General features: G+C 37.0%; 1 protein-coding gene across 2 annotated transcripts; it reads left to right on the top strand.

Moving 5' to 3' along the window:
- Nucleotides 1–3,708: 3,708 nt before the first annotated feature.
- Nucleotides 3,709–17,731, top strand: LOC110681366 (toll-like receptor 6). 2 transcript variants are annotated; one of them, XM_021857112.1, is made up of 5 exons: nt 3,709–3,802; nt 3,893–4,027; nt 5,394–5,541; nt 14,769–14,916; nt 15,095–17,731. In XM_021857112.1, exon 5 carries the CDS (start codon nt 15,098–15,100, stop codon nt 17,120–17,122), a length of 2,025 nt encoding a protein of 674 aa, XP_021712804.1. In that variant the 5' UTR covers nt 3,709–3,802; nt 3,893–4,027; nt 5,394–5,541; nt 14,769–14,916; nt 15,095–15,097; the 3' UTR covers nt 17,123–17,731. The 2 variants fall into 2 exon arrangements, with proteins under 2 accessions (XP_021712804.1, XP_021712805.1); XM_021857113.1 differs by lacking the exon at nt 5,394–5,541.
- Nucleotides 17,732–18,078: the final 347 nt, after the last annotated feature.

Raw genomic sequence — 18,078 nt, 5'->3', positions numbered from 1 at the left:
TGTCAGACTTTATGCGAATATTAGTCTTTTTTATGTGACCCGCGACACGAAATTATTTTGTGATTTGGCCCGCGGTTCAAAAAGGTTGGGCAGGCCTGGCATAGGTAGTACGACAATTGTAAGTTGAATACCTATCTTTCTATACACTCACGCGGTGGTTGTTAAGTAACTCTGGTTGTTAACGGACATTTTAGGTAGATAACAAAGCAAGCATATTCATTATTTCTTATTCATCAGGCGTGTAATGCAGGTACGTTTAGTAAGTTTTTTTCAACAAAACTTTTTCTAGAAGAGAATTCAATGGGGTATGGATAAGGTTGTTAGTTTTTAATGTTTGCAATACTGTTGTGACATATTTCAAACCATAAAAATCCAACGGATTGTTAGACGGAGTTGTTTTCTCATAGGCAGAGGCGAATTCCATTAATTTTTTTGAGTTTTTTTTAACTATTCTCAATAAAAAATACAATCTATTTTCTGATTTAAACTCATTTATCACTTGAAAACACGATCATATTTGACGGTTTAGAAAATCTTTAAAAAAAATTACGGTTTGGACTTCAAAAATTTGTTGTTAGAAAAACTTTTTTCCCTTAAATATGCCCAATTTGCACTGTATGGACGACTGTAAGTAAACTTAATTGCAAAACATTTTGCCTAAGAACGATGGAAATCTGAAATGGCCGTTTTTTTAAATCGATTTTATAGTTTTGAATCATTGTTTTTCAGTGTAGAAAATGCTTTTTAATTTTTTCAATTTTGGATAAACATTAAAATTCAAAACAATATGAGATATATGGACAAATTTAAATAGTGAGATGTATTATGTGGGGCTCATCGGCTTCTCAAGACAAAAAAGCGAAGTTCAAACGCCAAGGTGTAATTGACTTTTTTCATAAAACAAAAATTCAATTATTAGCATTGGTGTTAAGACTATCCACCTCTAATGATATCAAAAAAGTCTGAATAATGATTTATGGTGCATAATGAAATAAATAAAATGTATATTCTTTCAGTTTCAACAAGAAAATTTAAAACCTTTAATGTTCTGGTGAAAATTGAAAGCATTTACAATTGAACTATTTCATTATGCCAATACAATCTCTGCTTTTTATTGTGCAGTTTTGCTTAGTCATAGAGCATATTGTCATATAGCACATAGGGGGCCAGATAGCCGTAGCGGTAAACGCGCAGCTATTCAGCATGACCATGCTGAGGGTCGTGGGTTCGAATCCCGCTGGTCAAGGATCTTTTCGTAAAGGAAATTTTCTCGATTCCCAGGGCACAGAGTATCTTCGTACTTGCCACACGATATACACATGCGAAAATGGTCAATTGGCAAAGAAAGCTCTCAGTTAATAACTGTGGAAGCGCTCATAAAAACACTAATCTGAGAAGCAGGCTTTGTCCCAGTTGGGACGTAATACCAGCAAGAAGAAGAAAAAGAAGCATGATGTATATGCTAGTGGTATATAATCAATTTGTTATGGGGCACTTTTCGAAAATCAACGAAGCATTTTATATTCTTATAACCGTAGAAACCTTTTACCCCGAGTAAATCTCTGCATTAAAGTGCAAAAATCAAAACCTACACCCGCTTCTCTTAAATTTGTTTATTTATAATCCTAGAAGCTATTGCAAAAAAATGGGACGGGACTCATAAGTCAAAAGGAGGGGGGCTCAAGGAGTTTTAAGTAAAAGAAAAACGAGAAAATGTATAATCCACCGTTAATAATATTTATATTACAGCCATTCCATGAAAAACCGATCTAGTGGGTCACCGAATTCTGTGAAAATATGCTATTTTGTTCCTTATCTGAAATTAGGATACACGTGTTTTTGGATTTCTTTGATTAGAGTGACCATGTAAAAAATAGAGTGACCAGAAAAATCGCGATTTTGCAAATTTTTATTTTTCAAAATATAACTTTCAAACCGCTTGACCGATTTTCAATTTTTTGAATGGAATGAAAGCTTAAGATTTGGGCTTTGCAAGAAAAATATAAAATTTCACAAAAATTGTTGTCTTTTACATGAAAAAAAACAAAAAAATCTGTTTTTCGTGTTTTGAAGGCCACGATACAGAAGGGACTATTGCTGTTCTCATTTTTTCTTAAGAGTTCAGAAAATTTTACGTTTATTCTCAAATTTTCAACGTTTTTTTGTTTTTTCTATTTTGAGAAAACATTTTTGAAAATATAAAATCAGTCATTTTTATCGGCACACACTGTAAGTCTCAGCGCAATAGATTTTTTTATTTTTTTTAAATATCATAACTTTTGAACAGCTCAACCAATTTCCAATCTTTATTAATGAATGACATTAACAGGCGCGAAAGTCCATCACCTTGTCTTAGTCCCCGGTGAGATCCAAACGAACTGGAATGTTCGCCTGAAACCTTTGCACCTTCCATCGTTACTTTTAGTAGTCTCGTGAGCTTCCCGGGAAAGCTGTTCTTTTCCATGATATTCCATAGTTCTACGCAGTCAATACTATCGTATGCCAACTAGAAATCTATGGTGATGGTGATGCGCTGAGGCCTGGTATTCACGACATTTTTGGAAGATTTTCCTTACAGTAAAGATCTGGTCCGTTGTTGATCGGCCGTCAACGAAGCCGGCTTGATAACTTCCCACGAACTTGTTTACTACAGGTGACAGAAAACGGAAGATGATCTGGGATAATACTTTGTAGGCCGCATTTAGAATGGTGATCGCTCGAAAATTCTCACAATCTAACTTCTCACCATTGGGGCATATTACACCTTCCTTCCACTCCTCCGGTAGCTATTCTGTTTCCCAGATTTTGCCTGTCAGCCGGTGCAGACAAATGGCCACCCTCTCCGGGCCCATCTGTATAAGTTCGCGATGAATAAATGAATTCAAAGATGAATGGCATCATTACCCTCTCTAAAAGTGGGGGCTGGTTGGTTTCCATCGCCCGCAGTACTGACGAAGGCATTTCCTCCGTTGTCTGAACCTTCATTACCTGTGTTCTCAGCGCCATTCAGGTGTTCATCGAAGTGATGCTTCCACCTTTCGATCACCACACGCTCGTCCGTCAAGATGGTATCATCCTTATCCCTGCACATCTCGACTCGCGGCACAAAGTCGTCGCGAGATGCGTTGAGTTTCTGATAGAACCTTTGTGTTTTTTTTGACTGGCACAACTGTTTCACCTCCATACACTCAGTCTCCATCAGGCGGCGTTTTTTCTCCCGAAAGAGGCGGGTCTGCTGTTGCCCTTTCCGTCTATAACGTTCCAGGTTCTGCCTGATCCCTTGCTGCAGCATGATCACCCGCGCTGCATTCTCTTCCTCCAGAATCTGCCTACATTCCTAGTCAAACCAATCGTTCCTTCGACTCCGTACCACGTACCCGACGATGCTCTCAGCTGCATCGTTGATGGCTGCTTTCACTATTTTCCAGTGATTACGGTTTTATTCTGATCTTTTACGCCATAAAGACCACCTGAGTTCTACATAATAATGAGAAAAAAACAATATGGAAAAACTTTTCAGAAGACATAGACCTATAGCCGAAAATTATATTGAAACAGTTTTTCGCATAAGTTTTATCGGTTTACTCCATATAAACTTCAAGCCTTTTCTCCCTCACTCAAACTTCATGGATTGCGTCCGAACTAGTTGTAAGGCTTCTTGGAGTAAAAGTAATACATTTAGAGATTAGGATTTATTTTTCGTTTTATAATGAGAAATTTCCTTGCCTTTTCCAGGTTGGCACGGAAAGAAGATTTTGTTAACGGGGAGGATTCAAATGCAACGCTATCTGAAATTGCTCTGGTAAGTTATACAACTCATATAACCTTAATTTAAACTAGATCAGACTGATGTTGCAGTTCCAGACATAAAAAAATTTTTTTTCTTCGACAGCCCCGAGTTCGAAAAAGAGCCTGGCAAAGAATCAATGAAAGCTGGCCTGCATCTATTGAGGATAACAACATTGCAGTATCATTACATATCTGCATCAATCAGAACATTTGACAGAGCAGCAAACGGCATGAACTGGTAAAAATAATATGCAATACAAAACAAATTGTAGCAAGGATAATTTCGGAAACAGTTTAATATTTGAAATGAGTCTAGGTTATGAATGCCAGTCATACATTGTTATTTTAGAGCAAAACATTGATTCGTAAATATAGCAAAACATCCCAAACTCGCAGTAGATCAGCAAAACCACGCTGGTTTTTCTGATTTTTTCAAACTTCCCTATTGAAAGCGTATTATCGTACCTTATTTGACCCCATAAATTGTTCTAGACAGATGATACTGATATATTCATAAATAGAATAAAAAGCTTTCAGTTTGTTAAACAGAAGTATATGTAACTAATATGTTTAAACTACGAGTGTTTTTCGAAAACATCGTTAGAAATTATCCCTCAATACTTCTGTATAACTTAGGTGCATAAAATAATGAATTTTCTCCAAATTATTCTAGCTACAATGTTTATTTGTTCGAATTAGTGTTAACTAATGTATAAATATTTTGAGGAAATAATGATTTTTTTTTTAATTTAAATTTTCAAAATGTAACATAGTGTCAGCTACTAATAACAAGATCTAGAGATTAAACCACATTTGCTTTGTGAACAGATTTTTTTTATTGGTGGTCCACTTACCCCACCATGGTGGGACAAGTGAATTATTTGATGCAAATTTTGAAGTCATTGGATACACAGCGTAACAAAAATGACATTTTTGCATGTCTCAAGGATAAAATTATGTGTCTATAGTAGATTCTGGGTCGATGAATCTGATCCCTTTCTCAGAAATTTTCCAGCACGTCACAATTTTTAGCTGCAGGTCGCCAAAGTTGTATAAAACACTGGTTTTATTGATGTTTACATGAAATTTAAGGTATGATTCATCAAACTTTTTTGTGATATAATTTACCAAATATGCTAAATAGGACTTGAACTTTCAATTTAGATACAATTTAGTTGAAATCTCACGATAAAATTTAGTTTAAATCGATTTTTTAACATGCTTGCAGTCTTAATATAAAATTCTTCGTTTCTCTTATATGGCGAAATACTATACTTTTCTGAACCACCAAAAAAATAACATTTTACCATCGAAAATATGATGAACTTTGTTGATAATTATTGCATTCTGAAAACGGCAATGGACTCAGCAACCCTTAATTTATTAAATAGCAGTATTTTGGTGCTTGAGACAAAAAACGTGTTCCGCAGTGTTATCCACAGAAAAAAGTTTGAATTACATTATTCACTTTAGCTGTACATAACAATGAAGTTGACTCTCGATTTTTCTGTATCCACTTACCCCACGGTACCTTAACCTTAATTTAAACTAGATCAGACTGATGTTGCAATTCCAGACATAAACACATAATTTTTCTTCGACAGCCTCGAGTTCGAAAAAGAACCCAGCTTCTGGAGAGTCGTGCAGAAAAATCAATGAAAGCTGGCCTGTATCTATTGAGGATAACAAAGTTGCAGTATCATTATCTGCATCAATCAGAACATTTGACAGAGCAGCAAACGGCTTGAACTGGTAAGAATAATAAGTAATACAAAACAAATTGTAGCAAGGATAATTTCGGAAACAGTTTAATATTTGAAATGAGTCTAGGTTATGAATGACAGTCATGCATTGTTATTTTAGAGCAAAACATTGATTCGTAACAATAGCAAAACATCCCAAACTCGCAGTAATTCAGCAAAACCAAGCTGATGGTCGTGGGTTCGAGATGCTACGGTTGATAATCTTTTGGGTTATAAAAACGCAAAAAATGACAATTGGTAATGGAAATATGAGGTGTGTAGTCTCAATATCAATGAGAAACTGTGCCGAAGACAACAATATTCCGAATCATCATTATTTAGAACCATACTATGTAGTAAGAGAACGTCAAAGTCGCTCATGGGTGTCAGAAAACAATATTTTTTTAAGCTAGCGCCATCATGCGGCATCATTCCCAACTAATTAATGTGTAATGTAGTAGCCCTTTCCCTGTTGCAATTATGCACCTACGAATGTATTATATTATATAAAATGGTTTCCGCGATATAAACGTCGAAAGTTTTGAAAAATCATTATTTTTATATTTTTTTTACACGATAACGTTCACAGACTACGTAACTTGTTTTCGCATAGATAGAAGCTAGATTTTCAATTATTTCATATCTGTAACCTAAAAGACAGGCAGTCAATCTGTTCTAGGAAAGCAATGACGACATTGTGAATGAAAAATGATTTTCACAAGAAAGGCACACACGCTCACAAAACCGTATAATTTTTAATTCCGTTGGAATGAAAGCAGCATCCCGAATGACGCATTTCGACACATTTTTGTGTCGTTTTATCACCTACGTCTTCTTCTTTCAGGCGTTCCATTCCAACTGGTATAGAGCCTGCTTCTCAACTTATGAGCACCAGGCTTTCTAATACTCCAGAGAGGCAACGAAAAATGAGCGAGGAAGATGCAGCACAAAACACAACAGATACAGTATGCAAAACAAGTTTATCCACCCCCAGTGGAAAATTAGATTTCTTCCAAAAATCCCACTAAAAATTAGAACACGGCTATTTGTTGTTCAGTTTCTTATTATTTAGGTAAAAACAAGTTCAATTCGTGCGAGTTCGATGTAAACAATCAAATTCTGTTGCATTTGAGAGCTGATGTTAAAAATAAGTTAAAAAATGACGCAAAAAAAGTTTATCCACCCCTCTGACACACATAGTTTTAGTACTTTGTGTGACCACCTTTGGCTTCAATAACTGCTCGGCATCGCCGGGGCATTGACTCAACAAGCTTAGCAGTTGTTTCCGGGGTAATTTTGTCCCATTCACTTGAGATTACCTGCCGCAATTGCTGGATGCTTGTTGGTTTTTGCTCCTGGACTTTAATTTTCAAGATTGACCAGAGATGTTCTATCGGATTAAGGTCAGGAGACTGTGCTGGCCACTCCATAACCTTAATACGCTTTTCCTTGAACCACTGCGAAACCAGCTTTGAGGTATGTTTTTTGAGCACGAAAACAAGAGCACAAAATGGATGCTAGACACAATGTTTACATTCGAGAAAGTTGCAGAATACACACTAAAACTCTGTAATACACACTTAAATCTTAGTATCCGATTGGGTGGATAAACATTTTTTGCGTTATTTTTTACCCTTTTTCATAATTTATCACATAAAATCTGAAAAAAATATATAAACGTCATTTTTTTAATGGCAGTGTGATAAATAAACATAAATTGATAAATCATGGAGAAACACTCATTAAATTGACATGATTTTCACCAGAAAAACAAAAGAATTCTAAATTGGTAGGGGGGGTGGATAAACTTTTTTTTGCATACTGTATATTGATAAATTTTCAATATTTTTCCACCAATCGGTCGGAAACTTAAACAAGATTTTACTCAAATTAAGAAACTATTGACTATTGACAATAAACTATTGGAAATTAAGAAAATGTCGACCCCTTACGCAACCAATCACGATCAAGCAATTTTTCACGCTTCTTTTGAGTTCCGCTTCGCACTATAAAGGGTCATTCTCATTGCGCCGTGCCGGGAACTGGCCGAGTCCGGGAAGTTTGCATTTTGCGACGATGCTTTTTCCTTCAGTTCACACTGCGACCGTGCTTACCGGGCGTGCACTGGGTTTTATTGATGTGAGACTTCACGCACACTACGACGAAACTGTCAAATGGTTCTCTTATTGCAATAAGGCTGCAAATTGAAATTGATAATAGGGTTCTGGTAAGAATGTTCTCATGGAAATTTATATATAAAAGATTTACCGCAGCCTATGAAATTTTCGGTTCCTTCTGGATATCTGGAACACTATTTTCTTTATTACATTTTTGAAAATGTTCCGCAAAATTACATGAAATACCCAGTTATTTGCTCAGAGCAACAAAGAGGTGGTTGTGGAGGTCGATCTATACCTAGGTTAATAGGTTTTCCTGGAGTTCAATCTGAGGATCAATAGGAGTTCAATCGGAGTTCCCTCCTGTAAGCAACTACTGGATGAACAAGGGTGGCACAATTCCTTTGGATTTTTTCCAGCGATACTTTTAGATTTCTTCCCAAAAAACACTAGCGTTCCTTTATAGAAATTATTAGGCATTCCTGATGAAGTATATTGGGAGATTGTTCCAAAAAATCATTTGTAAATTTTCTTGGCGTATCAGTAGATACTTAAAGGCATTTTTGCAGGTATCCTTCATCTTCTAGTAGTTCCGCAAGAAATGACTTGAAAATTTTATTCAAAGAAATTGCTTGAAAACATTACTTTCTTGATACTATAATTTTTGAAAAACATCTATCATAAACTAATCAAAGCCTTTGCCAAAACAAACTTTCAAGGGTTTTATCGAGCATTCATCTAACAATACAGCCATTCCATGAAAAACCGATCTAGTGGGTGACCATTTCCGAAATATGGTGACCTGAAAAATTGCGATATTGCCAAACATTTATTTAAAAAAAAATTATAACTTTTGAACCGTTCAACTAATTTTCAATCTTTTTGGACGAAATTAAGACTAAAGATTTTGACTTTTCAGGAAAAATATAAAATTGTACAGAAATTGTGTTTTTTACATGAAAAAACTCAATAGTTTCCGTTTTTTCGTGTTTTGAAGGCCTCGGGACCAAAGGGGCTATTGCTGTTCTCATTTTTGAAAGTTCAGAAAATTTTACGTTTACTGTGAAATTTTCAGCGACGTATGTTTTTTAGTTTATGAGATATATTTTTTTGAAAATAAAAAATAAGTCATTTTTCATCGGCACACACTGTAGATCTCAGCGCATTAGATTTTTAATGTTTAAAAAAAATCATAACTTTTGAACAGCTCAACCGATTTCAAATCTTTTTTTATGGAATGAAAGCTTAAGATTTTAATTGAGGTATATATTCAGGTATTCTTGATTGATTGAAGGTTTTGAAATACAGCCAAATCATTTTAGCTACATTTTAGACGATTCTAAAAGTTTTTTTTCAGAATTCTTTTTAATTATACTACAGGGATCACTGCAGAAATGCGTCAAGGAAATCCACAAAGGAATCTCCCATGAGTTAAGATGTTAAAAACCCTTCAAAAAATCTTACTATAATTTGAATTTCTTGATTTGTTTCCTAATTGTTTGAGATGTGTTTCGATTAATTATGTAAAACACATTGAGAAATCACCGAGGAAATTTTCGAAGTCTTTATTTTAAAAATTTTAGAATAAATGAAAATTGGGAAGCATCCCTAAAAAAATAGTTTGAAGCTTTTATTGAAGTGTAGTGAACAGTATTAAAATCAGTACTTTTATATGAGAAGAATCTTCTAGCATGCCTGGAATTGTCATTGGATGATTCTAGATATGTTTTGTAAGAAAACTTTGAAAATTGCTGGATATATTTTGGGAAATACTCTATAATTATTTCTGAAAAAAAAAAAATAGTTACAAAAATCTTTTTAAAATGATTCTTTGCAGTAATTTTAAATGGATGCCAAAGGATTGTGAGTGTTTGTTACGTTATTTTTTGTTTAAAGCCTTCAGTGGATGAAATTGTGGAGGAATACATGAAAGAATTAATAAATGTTTAAAGATATAATTTTTAGTTTAATGAGTCCTAAAAAAATAAATGACTTGAAAAGTATCAATTGAAAACTATCGACAAACTCCTCAAAAAATTCACGAAGTAATTTCTTGTTCTTTCCTGGCATTTATAATGGAATTAAATTCAGAGATTCCCTAACAGATTTCTACACAATTTTTTTCAGGATTTCCTTATGGGAAATTATCGGAGTATTCCTCTAGGAGTCCATCGAGGAATTTCTACAGTAATATTTTGGAAAACTTTTGGTGAATTTCTCAAGAAATTTCAACGATAATTCCTTCCATGATTACTACGGAATTTTTTTCAATGAAACCTACAAAAAATTGTATAGGGAGATTCCTCCGACAGTTCATCGAGCAATTCCTGCAGGGATTCATCCGGAACATACTCTGGGCGTTCCTCCACGAATCCTAGGGATAAATCCGAGTATTCCACCTAGGATTCCTCTGAGAATTTCTCCTGAGGTTTCTGTGGGCTTTTCTCCTGGGATTTCTACAATACCCCCAAGGAATCCCTTTCTTCTATGAGTCCCTTTCGGGATTCTTCCAGGGGTCCATACAGAGATTCCTCCAGAAGTGAGGTCCTTTAGGGATTCCTCCAAGAATTTCTTAAGGATATCGTCTGGAAAATCCTCCAGAATATTCTTCACGAAATCCACCAGAGCTTCCTATCAGAATTGCTTCGGTGATTCCGCCAGTTGAGCTGGTAATACCGCCAGGAAGATCTCCAATGATTCCTTCAAGGACTTGCTCATTAATTCCTTACAAGGTTTGTACCAGAATTCTTCCTCAAATTTCAGGAATTTCTAAAGATATTCCTGCCGGAATTACTCCAAGCATTCACTCTGAATACACTTCAGAAACTTCCTGCCCCATGGTGCTTGCTCGCGTTTCTTCCAAGGATTTTTCCAGTGATTCTTATAGAAACACCTAAAGAGAATTTTTCGATATTTTTTCCAGGATTTCTTCTGGAGAATCCTCGTGAAAGTTCTCCAGGAATTGTTCCAAGGATTTTGGCAAAAAATTAGTAATTCTTCCAGCTAATCTTGGGTTCCTTCAAAGATACCTCCAGGATATTTTCCAGAGATTTCTTCTTCTAGATTTCCATTTCCAGGGATTTCTATCTGCAATACATTCCAGGATCAAGGAATGCCTCCAAGCATTCATCCACGGACGCATACAGATATTCTTCAAGTGATTACTCTAGAGATTTTTCAAGTTGTAATTCCAGAGGTGTTCTTCCGAATCCTTTCGAGGGATTCCTTAATGAATCCTTCCAAGGATTCCTGCAGGAGTTCCTACAGCAATTCCTTTTAGTGGTTTTCAGTTATTCGTATAGGGATTTTACCACTAATTCCTTAAGGAATTACTCCAAATATTCCTCCAGGGATTTTTCCAGAAATTTATTCAGGAATTCCTCCAGATTTTCCTCTGAGAATGCAAGAGTCTTCGTTTGGTAGTCCTTCATGATTTTTTTCAAAGATTCCATCAATAAATACCCGGGAATACCTCAGAGAAATTTCTAAATAAATATCCGGAGGAGAACCACTTGGAGAAACTGCTGGAGCAATCCCTGCAGGAATTTCTGGCGGAATCCATAAAAAAAACTCCTGGAGAAATCTATGAAAAATTTCAGGGTACCATACACTAGCGAAACTCCTGCAGGAATCTCTAGAGGAGCTCTTGGAGGAATCCCTGAAAAAAAAACTGCTGAGAAAATCTATCTATCCTTGGAGGAACTTCAGGACGAAAATTTCCTTCGAGAAATTCATGAATACCTGGAGAAACTCCTTAAGTAATCCCTGTAAAAACTCCTTGAGGAATTCGTGGAGGAAACCCTGAAAGAATTCCTGGTAAAGTCCCTGAAGGATCTTTTGGAGGAATCTCTGGAGAAACTAATTAGAAATTTCTAGCGGAACACGTGGGGAAATCCTTCGAGGAACTCTTGGATGAATGCCTGGAGAAACTCCTGAGAAAATACAACTCCTGGAGGAATCCATGGAGGAATTCCAGCAGGAATATTTGAAGTAAATCCTAGAGGAATACCTGGAGAAAATCCTTGAGGTAACCCATCGAAAAACTTCTGGAGTAATTATTTAAGGAACTACTTGAGTAGTATTTGGAGGAATTTCTAGAGGATTACTTGTAGTAATCCCTGGAGAAACTCTTTGAGGAAAATCTGGAGGAACTCCCTGAGTAATGTCTGAAAAAACTCCTGGAAAAATCCCTGAAGGAACTCCTCGAGGGATTTCTTAAGGAACTTCTAAAGAAATTTCTGGTGATACTGCTGGGGGAATCCTTAATGAAACGCCTGCAGCAATTGCTGAAGGACCAAATGTAGAAATTCCTGAACGAACTCTTGGGAAATATTTGGAGGAATTTCTGCAGGAACTCCTAGACAAATTCCTGAATGAACTCCTAGAGGAATTCTTGAAGGAACTCCTCAAAAAGTTCCTTCAAGTATTCCTCTAGGAGTTCATTAAATTCCTGAAGAACCTCCTGGATGAATTCCCAAAGGAAGCTATAAGATAATAGCTTCATAAATCCAATGAAAAATCCTTCAAGAATCCCTGGACCAATTTGACGAAGAATTTCTGTAGAAATACATAAAAGAACTCCTGGAGGAACTCTTGTAAGAATATTAAACTCTGTTAGCCTCAATCACATTACTGTTAGTCTCATATCAGCCTCTAGGTGAAATTGAATTTCGAAATGACACCAACAGTGAGTGAAACTGAATGCGTGCGCGTGTTGCACCTACTCTCTTTCTCGTCGCATTCGCTCTCATAGTCAGATTGGCTTCGTGCTAGCGGAGTTTGTTTTTGTTCGTTTTCGCACTGATCGGGAATCATTCGGCAGAATTTTTACGACACTGATGCCCAGTGTCTCCAAACGGCCGCGAAAGTGGATGTAACTGATCCGGATGCCAGACTGTTGGCGAGAAACAAGTTTGCTACGCCGCTAATAGACCCGACCACCCCTCGAGCCCACGATGCGAAAATCCCGCGAATTTCGGGAAGGATGTTGCCGTTCTTTGGAGCGGGCTCGCGTCAAACAAATCTATCCGCTCTTCAGCTGTGTAGTACGGGAACGAAGACCATCTGCATCACCAAAATCCTGCTCCATTTAGTCAAATTACCTAGCTCGTTGCGCTCGTCTTCGTCTTGTACCGGCCGGATTCAAAGTGAACACAATTTTAGCGAGATTGTTGTCCGGCATTCTCACAACATGTCCCACCCATCGTACCCTTCCAGCTTTGATGACTTTCTGGATACTGGGTTCACCGTAGTGTTCCGCAAGCGTAATGGTTCATTCTTGTTCTCCATACGCCGTTATTAAAATATTTCGCCAAAGATCGTCCTAAGCCCACGTCGTTCAAATACTCCTAGCGCTTGCAGGTTCTCTTCGCGCATTGTACACGTCTCAAGCCCGTAAGATCGTCTTGTACATGGTATACGTAGTACGGAGGTGGAGTTTACCAGACCGCAAGGTCTTATGGAGTCTGGGTTTATTGAAGATCTTGCCCCGCATGTTGAAGCCCGCCGTTTCATAATCACCTTGTCGAAGTCCCTTGCGTGTTTCAAGCGGGTCCGATAACCCCAAGTAACCAAATAGCCCTTTATTTCGCCCTCCATGCCAATGTACTGCTATAATACAGCTGAAATGCCCTATATTAGCCGTATGATAGCCCTTTAAGGCCAAAACGGCGAAATAGCGGGCTAGTGATTACTTAGGACGCACCCGATATCTTCACACAACACTGTACTCTATTCATCGTTGCCTTGATCAATCTAGTCAGTTTCTCACACAAACCATTCTCGTCTATAATTTTCTATAGCTCTTCGCGGTCAATGGTATTCGCTGGGCGGTGAGAGTACTAGGTTTTCTTTCCTCAACTCAGGCCTATATGGGTTAATATTCTATAATTGATTTATTCAATTATGATTGTGTGGGTTTAAGATTATTCATCCTAACTGTCATTATTATTCAATTTTAGATGACCGGGTACACTTACAAGCTAACGAACAAACGCATCTACAAACATATACCATAATAAAACTGACAAACATTCCGAATTTATAAATTATAACAGCAAGTTTACAATTATGATCGCATTTTTCTTATTCATGACATTACGTCCCCACTTTGACAGAGCTGTATTCTCAATTTTGGCATTCTTATATCGTATAAGATACGTGTGGCTACGAAGGTCCTGAAAAGTCAATAAAAATTAACATCATGAAGAAATTGTGGATCTTGACATACTAGACAACTTTCCTGAAGACGTCATCCTTCTAAGTGAACAGGTGCCTAAGATATTTGCACAACAAAAGTTAAAATATGAGGTGCTTGTCAGCATCTTGTCCGTTTGGTGAGAGTCCTGGAATTCAAGTGGGAGTGATCAGATTTATATGGGAATCGTTGTGACTCCAGGTGGTAATCGTTGGAATTCAGTGAAGATCTCTGTATCCCCAAGAAACATATTATGTTCTCACAAAAATGCAAGATTTCCATTGCAATACCATAGATTCTATTCTATCTTGAAGTTCATCTCATCGTCAAACCAGTACGTTTAACATAGACAACTGTTCACAACAATTCTGATATTTTTTCAACAGGCGCTCTTTCTCACGCTTTCCAGATTTCCATTCTATCTAGGGGAACTGTGGGTAATATGCACAAGAGGGGGGGAGGGTCTAAAATAAACAGGTTTGTGTTTTACGGTAATTATGCTATAAATCTATGCAAAACATAGCTCCATCCTTAATTTTCAGACTAAGAAACTATTTCGACAACTCTAGCGCGATCTAGAACTGTCAAAAGCTGGAAAGTAAACTAGGCCAAATACTAGCCTCATCTCTCCATATGTACAGAATATGATTTCGCATATAATATGCAAACTATGTTTTGTATCATGTTAAATAATTTGAGGACTATGTTATCACAAAGAAGAACATCTGTGATATATTTTTTTTTGTTATAGTGTGTGTCATGATTAGCAGGAAAAGAAAGTTTAATATCCTTTATTTCTACCAATTCAGTAAGAATCTGCATCTTCTAAACTATTATTTCTGTTTATCGAGAGTGTTTAGACTTTTAGAGGTTAGAACAACTTAACTCATGTATCAGTCTTTTTTCAATTTTTTTTTTCTACAGGCTTGAAGTCGGAAAAAAATCTACCTGTCGAATAGTCACTCAAGTGAATAAATGAAAGCTGGCCTACATCTAGTGAGCGTAACAAAATTACAGTACCATTATCTGCGTCATCCACAACATTCGACAGAGCTGCAAACAAACCGAAGTGGTAAGACTCTTAATAACACACAAGAAGCGATTATTTTCTCCTATGAGCAGGTGAATTCAAATCATGAACGAGCGGCTCTGCTTAGAAGTACTTTTTTAATGTCCGTAGATGTAGTATAAAAAATTCTCTGAGCAGAAAAGCACTAATACATTTATTATTTTATCCTCATATGTTTCAGACAATGTATCTAACGTCAATGCTTCTATCAATCTCCGTCATGGTGATCATTCAAAAAATCATTGCATACGACATTTGTCAAATCATTGAACCGGAAAAGCCCATCACCAATGAGAAAATGTACGCAGCCTATCCATATCTTCACGAGTTGGACATGAGTTATCAAACGACATTCGACTTTCCAAAGCATCAGGTTCTTCTGGATCACGAAAGACTAACGGCATACATTTGCAATTACTGTGGCATAAAATTAATCTTCAAGCAAACCTTTTCCAAACTGCCGCAACTAATGCAAATTGAGTTAAAAAATAACGCTCTGGAATACGTGCATCCTGATTCATTCAAGCACAACACCCGATTGGATCAAATAGATTTATCCGCAAATAAGTTGGTTACATTCAACTCACAAGCCACTCTGCGACACATATCTTTAGTATCGATGTTAGATCTGAGTCAAAATCTAAAATTGGATATCAACCGGGTAAAGCTGGAAAGTAACAGACTGATGATATTCAATTGCAACAATTGCGCAACAACATACCTCGACAGAAATTCGTTCGCCGGTATGTCGGGACTGTCACAGGTCAACTTCAAAGAGAATATGATTGAGCAGATTCATTATGATGCACTAAAATCGTTAAATCATTTAAAAACTCTTAACATCGATGGGAACAGAAATTTAACGATGTTGAGTTTTACGTCAAAATCACTAAAACGGTTGAGTGCCGAGAATTGCTCACTGGAAGGAACGCTGCAAACATCAAATCTGCCCGAACTAATAAGCATCAATGTACGCGGGAATCGTATTACACACCTGGACGAGCTTAGCCTCGTGGCTAATTGGAAGATCAACAGTTTACTACTGGACGACAACGAACTTCAAAAAGTTCCAGAGATAGTCATAAAGCTGCCACATCTTCAGCGCTTATGTCTCGACCGAAATCTACTTCAACCATACGAGAACATCTATGAAGCAACCTCAGTGTATAAAGCCAAATTTTTAAGGCAGAATTGTTCTCAAGACGATGACTTCTATCACAAGTTTGAGTATCAACTACCGAACAGAAACGGAGTAGCAGTTTATAAGAAGAAACCAGTGCACAGTGTTTCCAATGGTGGTTCAATGGTAGATCTTTCAGGCCGGAATATTATTTTCATCGAACAAGATTACCTAATCGAATATGCAAATGTATTGGAATTTACTTTTGATAACAATCATAATTTTGACTTCAAAGAATCGATGCCGTTCCTTGAGAGCAATACAGTCGAAATACTGTATATGCGAAACTGCTCAATTACTGCTCTCAACAGCTCTACATTCGCGAAACTTCCAAAACTCACTTCCCTGCATCTTCAGGGCAATCAGATTCTATCTCTTCGAAGTACATCATTTTATCCACGACATGGATTGACCTATATCAACTTGGCCAGCAATAATCTCCAATTGATATCGCTTACGGCGTTCCAATATCTTGAAATGTTGAAAGTACTTATCCTGGACGATAACCGACAATTTTTAGAAACAAACAGACCGCATTTTCTTATCAGCATATCGATAAGCAATCTCAGCTGTGAAAATTGTGGATTAGAACGATTGACTAAAGAAACTTTCGATATGATGCCAAACTTGCGAGCGCTGAATTTACACAATAATAACTTGACATATTTTGATGTTGATATTCTAGACGAATTGAACACGTTTTGTATAGATGATTCATATCTTGAAGATACGACTCTTCGTGAACTTGAAAGGCACATCGAACAAGTGACTGAACTAGAGACCGACTGTAAAGAACAGAATTTAGCCAGACTATTGAGAAGTAATGTTAATAGCAAAAACATTGTTCATGAAATTGTTGACACAACTGTGATGACAGATAACACGGAGGAATCGATCAATGCGAGATTTTTTGTCGAAAAGGCTCTTGAAAATATAGCACAGACATCAACTGGCCAGGTGATTGGCATTAGAACAATTGTGCTTCTCACTTCGATGCTGCTGATCGAGGCATCGATATGGTTCGCATAAATAAAGGCTCCCCCAAATAGAGGTGTTACCAACTGGGAGCACAGCTGGGTGAACGCATAAGGCTTTCGCACCCTTCTTTTTCCAGCAGCAAGATTGTATGGGATGTTTTGTTCATTGTTTTCATACGGAAACGGTTTCCGTATGAAAACAATCCATATTCGTTCGTGTACAGGAAAGAGAAAGGTGATCAAACGTCAGATTGCCTTATACTGACTGAGTTGACATCGAAACCTGTCAATGTGAAACTGCACTCATTATCATTTGTGAACTGAAATCGATCAGGAGTTGCGTAAGGAGAGCAAATGATTGTCAATTGAATTTGTTGCTAAAATTTATTTTTTATTTCTATAGTCGCTAAAAATCTAATCACGCTATCATAAAATTCGGCCTAAATTCAAAAGTATCACAGTTTATATCACAGAAGAAATAAGTTACACTAAAATTTAATTGTCATACTATTCCTAACCTAAAAACTAAATCGCAGATTGGAGTAAACGTGCTTGAGGAACAATAGGGCATCATCAAGGAACTTAAATAACGCTCTAGACCGAACTAAACAAACTAAAACTAATAAAATAAAATTTATAGATTATGACTGTTTCGCACAAAGTAACGTGTTTGCGATCTGCTAATAGAATCGATGAAAAGTCCTTGTTATTCGGAACAATTCTATAAGATATTTCGTCATGCCACCTTCGGACGACGGAGCCCAGAAAACAACAGTGGAAAAGGAGAAGCAGGGTAGTTGCGTTCACTGTAACAGACCCGATTCATACGATAACTACGTCCAGTGTGATCGGTGCAGCGCATGGTGGCATTATTTATGCGCTGGAGTGTCCGACTTTATTGCAAACGGATCGTTCACATGCGAGGCCTGTTTACACGTTAGCGTGTCATCTCACGTGTCATCTTCAAGTAGCAAGGTGGCCGCAATGCAACTCCGGTTACGGGAAATG

Source organism: Aedes aegypti, unplaced genomic scaffold (assembly GCF_002204515.2).
Source record: "Aedes aegypti strain LVP_AGWG unplaced genomic scaffold, AaegL5.0 Primary Assembly AGWG_AaegL5_hic_scaff_75_PBJ_arrow, whole genome shotgun sequence".
Classification (NCBI taxonomy): Eukaryota; Metazoa; Arthropoda; class Insecta; order Diptera; family Culicidae; genus Aedes; species Aedes aegypti.
The sequence above is the reverse complement of the archived record's forward strand: the minus strand, read 5'-3'. Positions and strand labels throughout refer to the sequence as shown.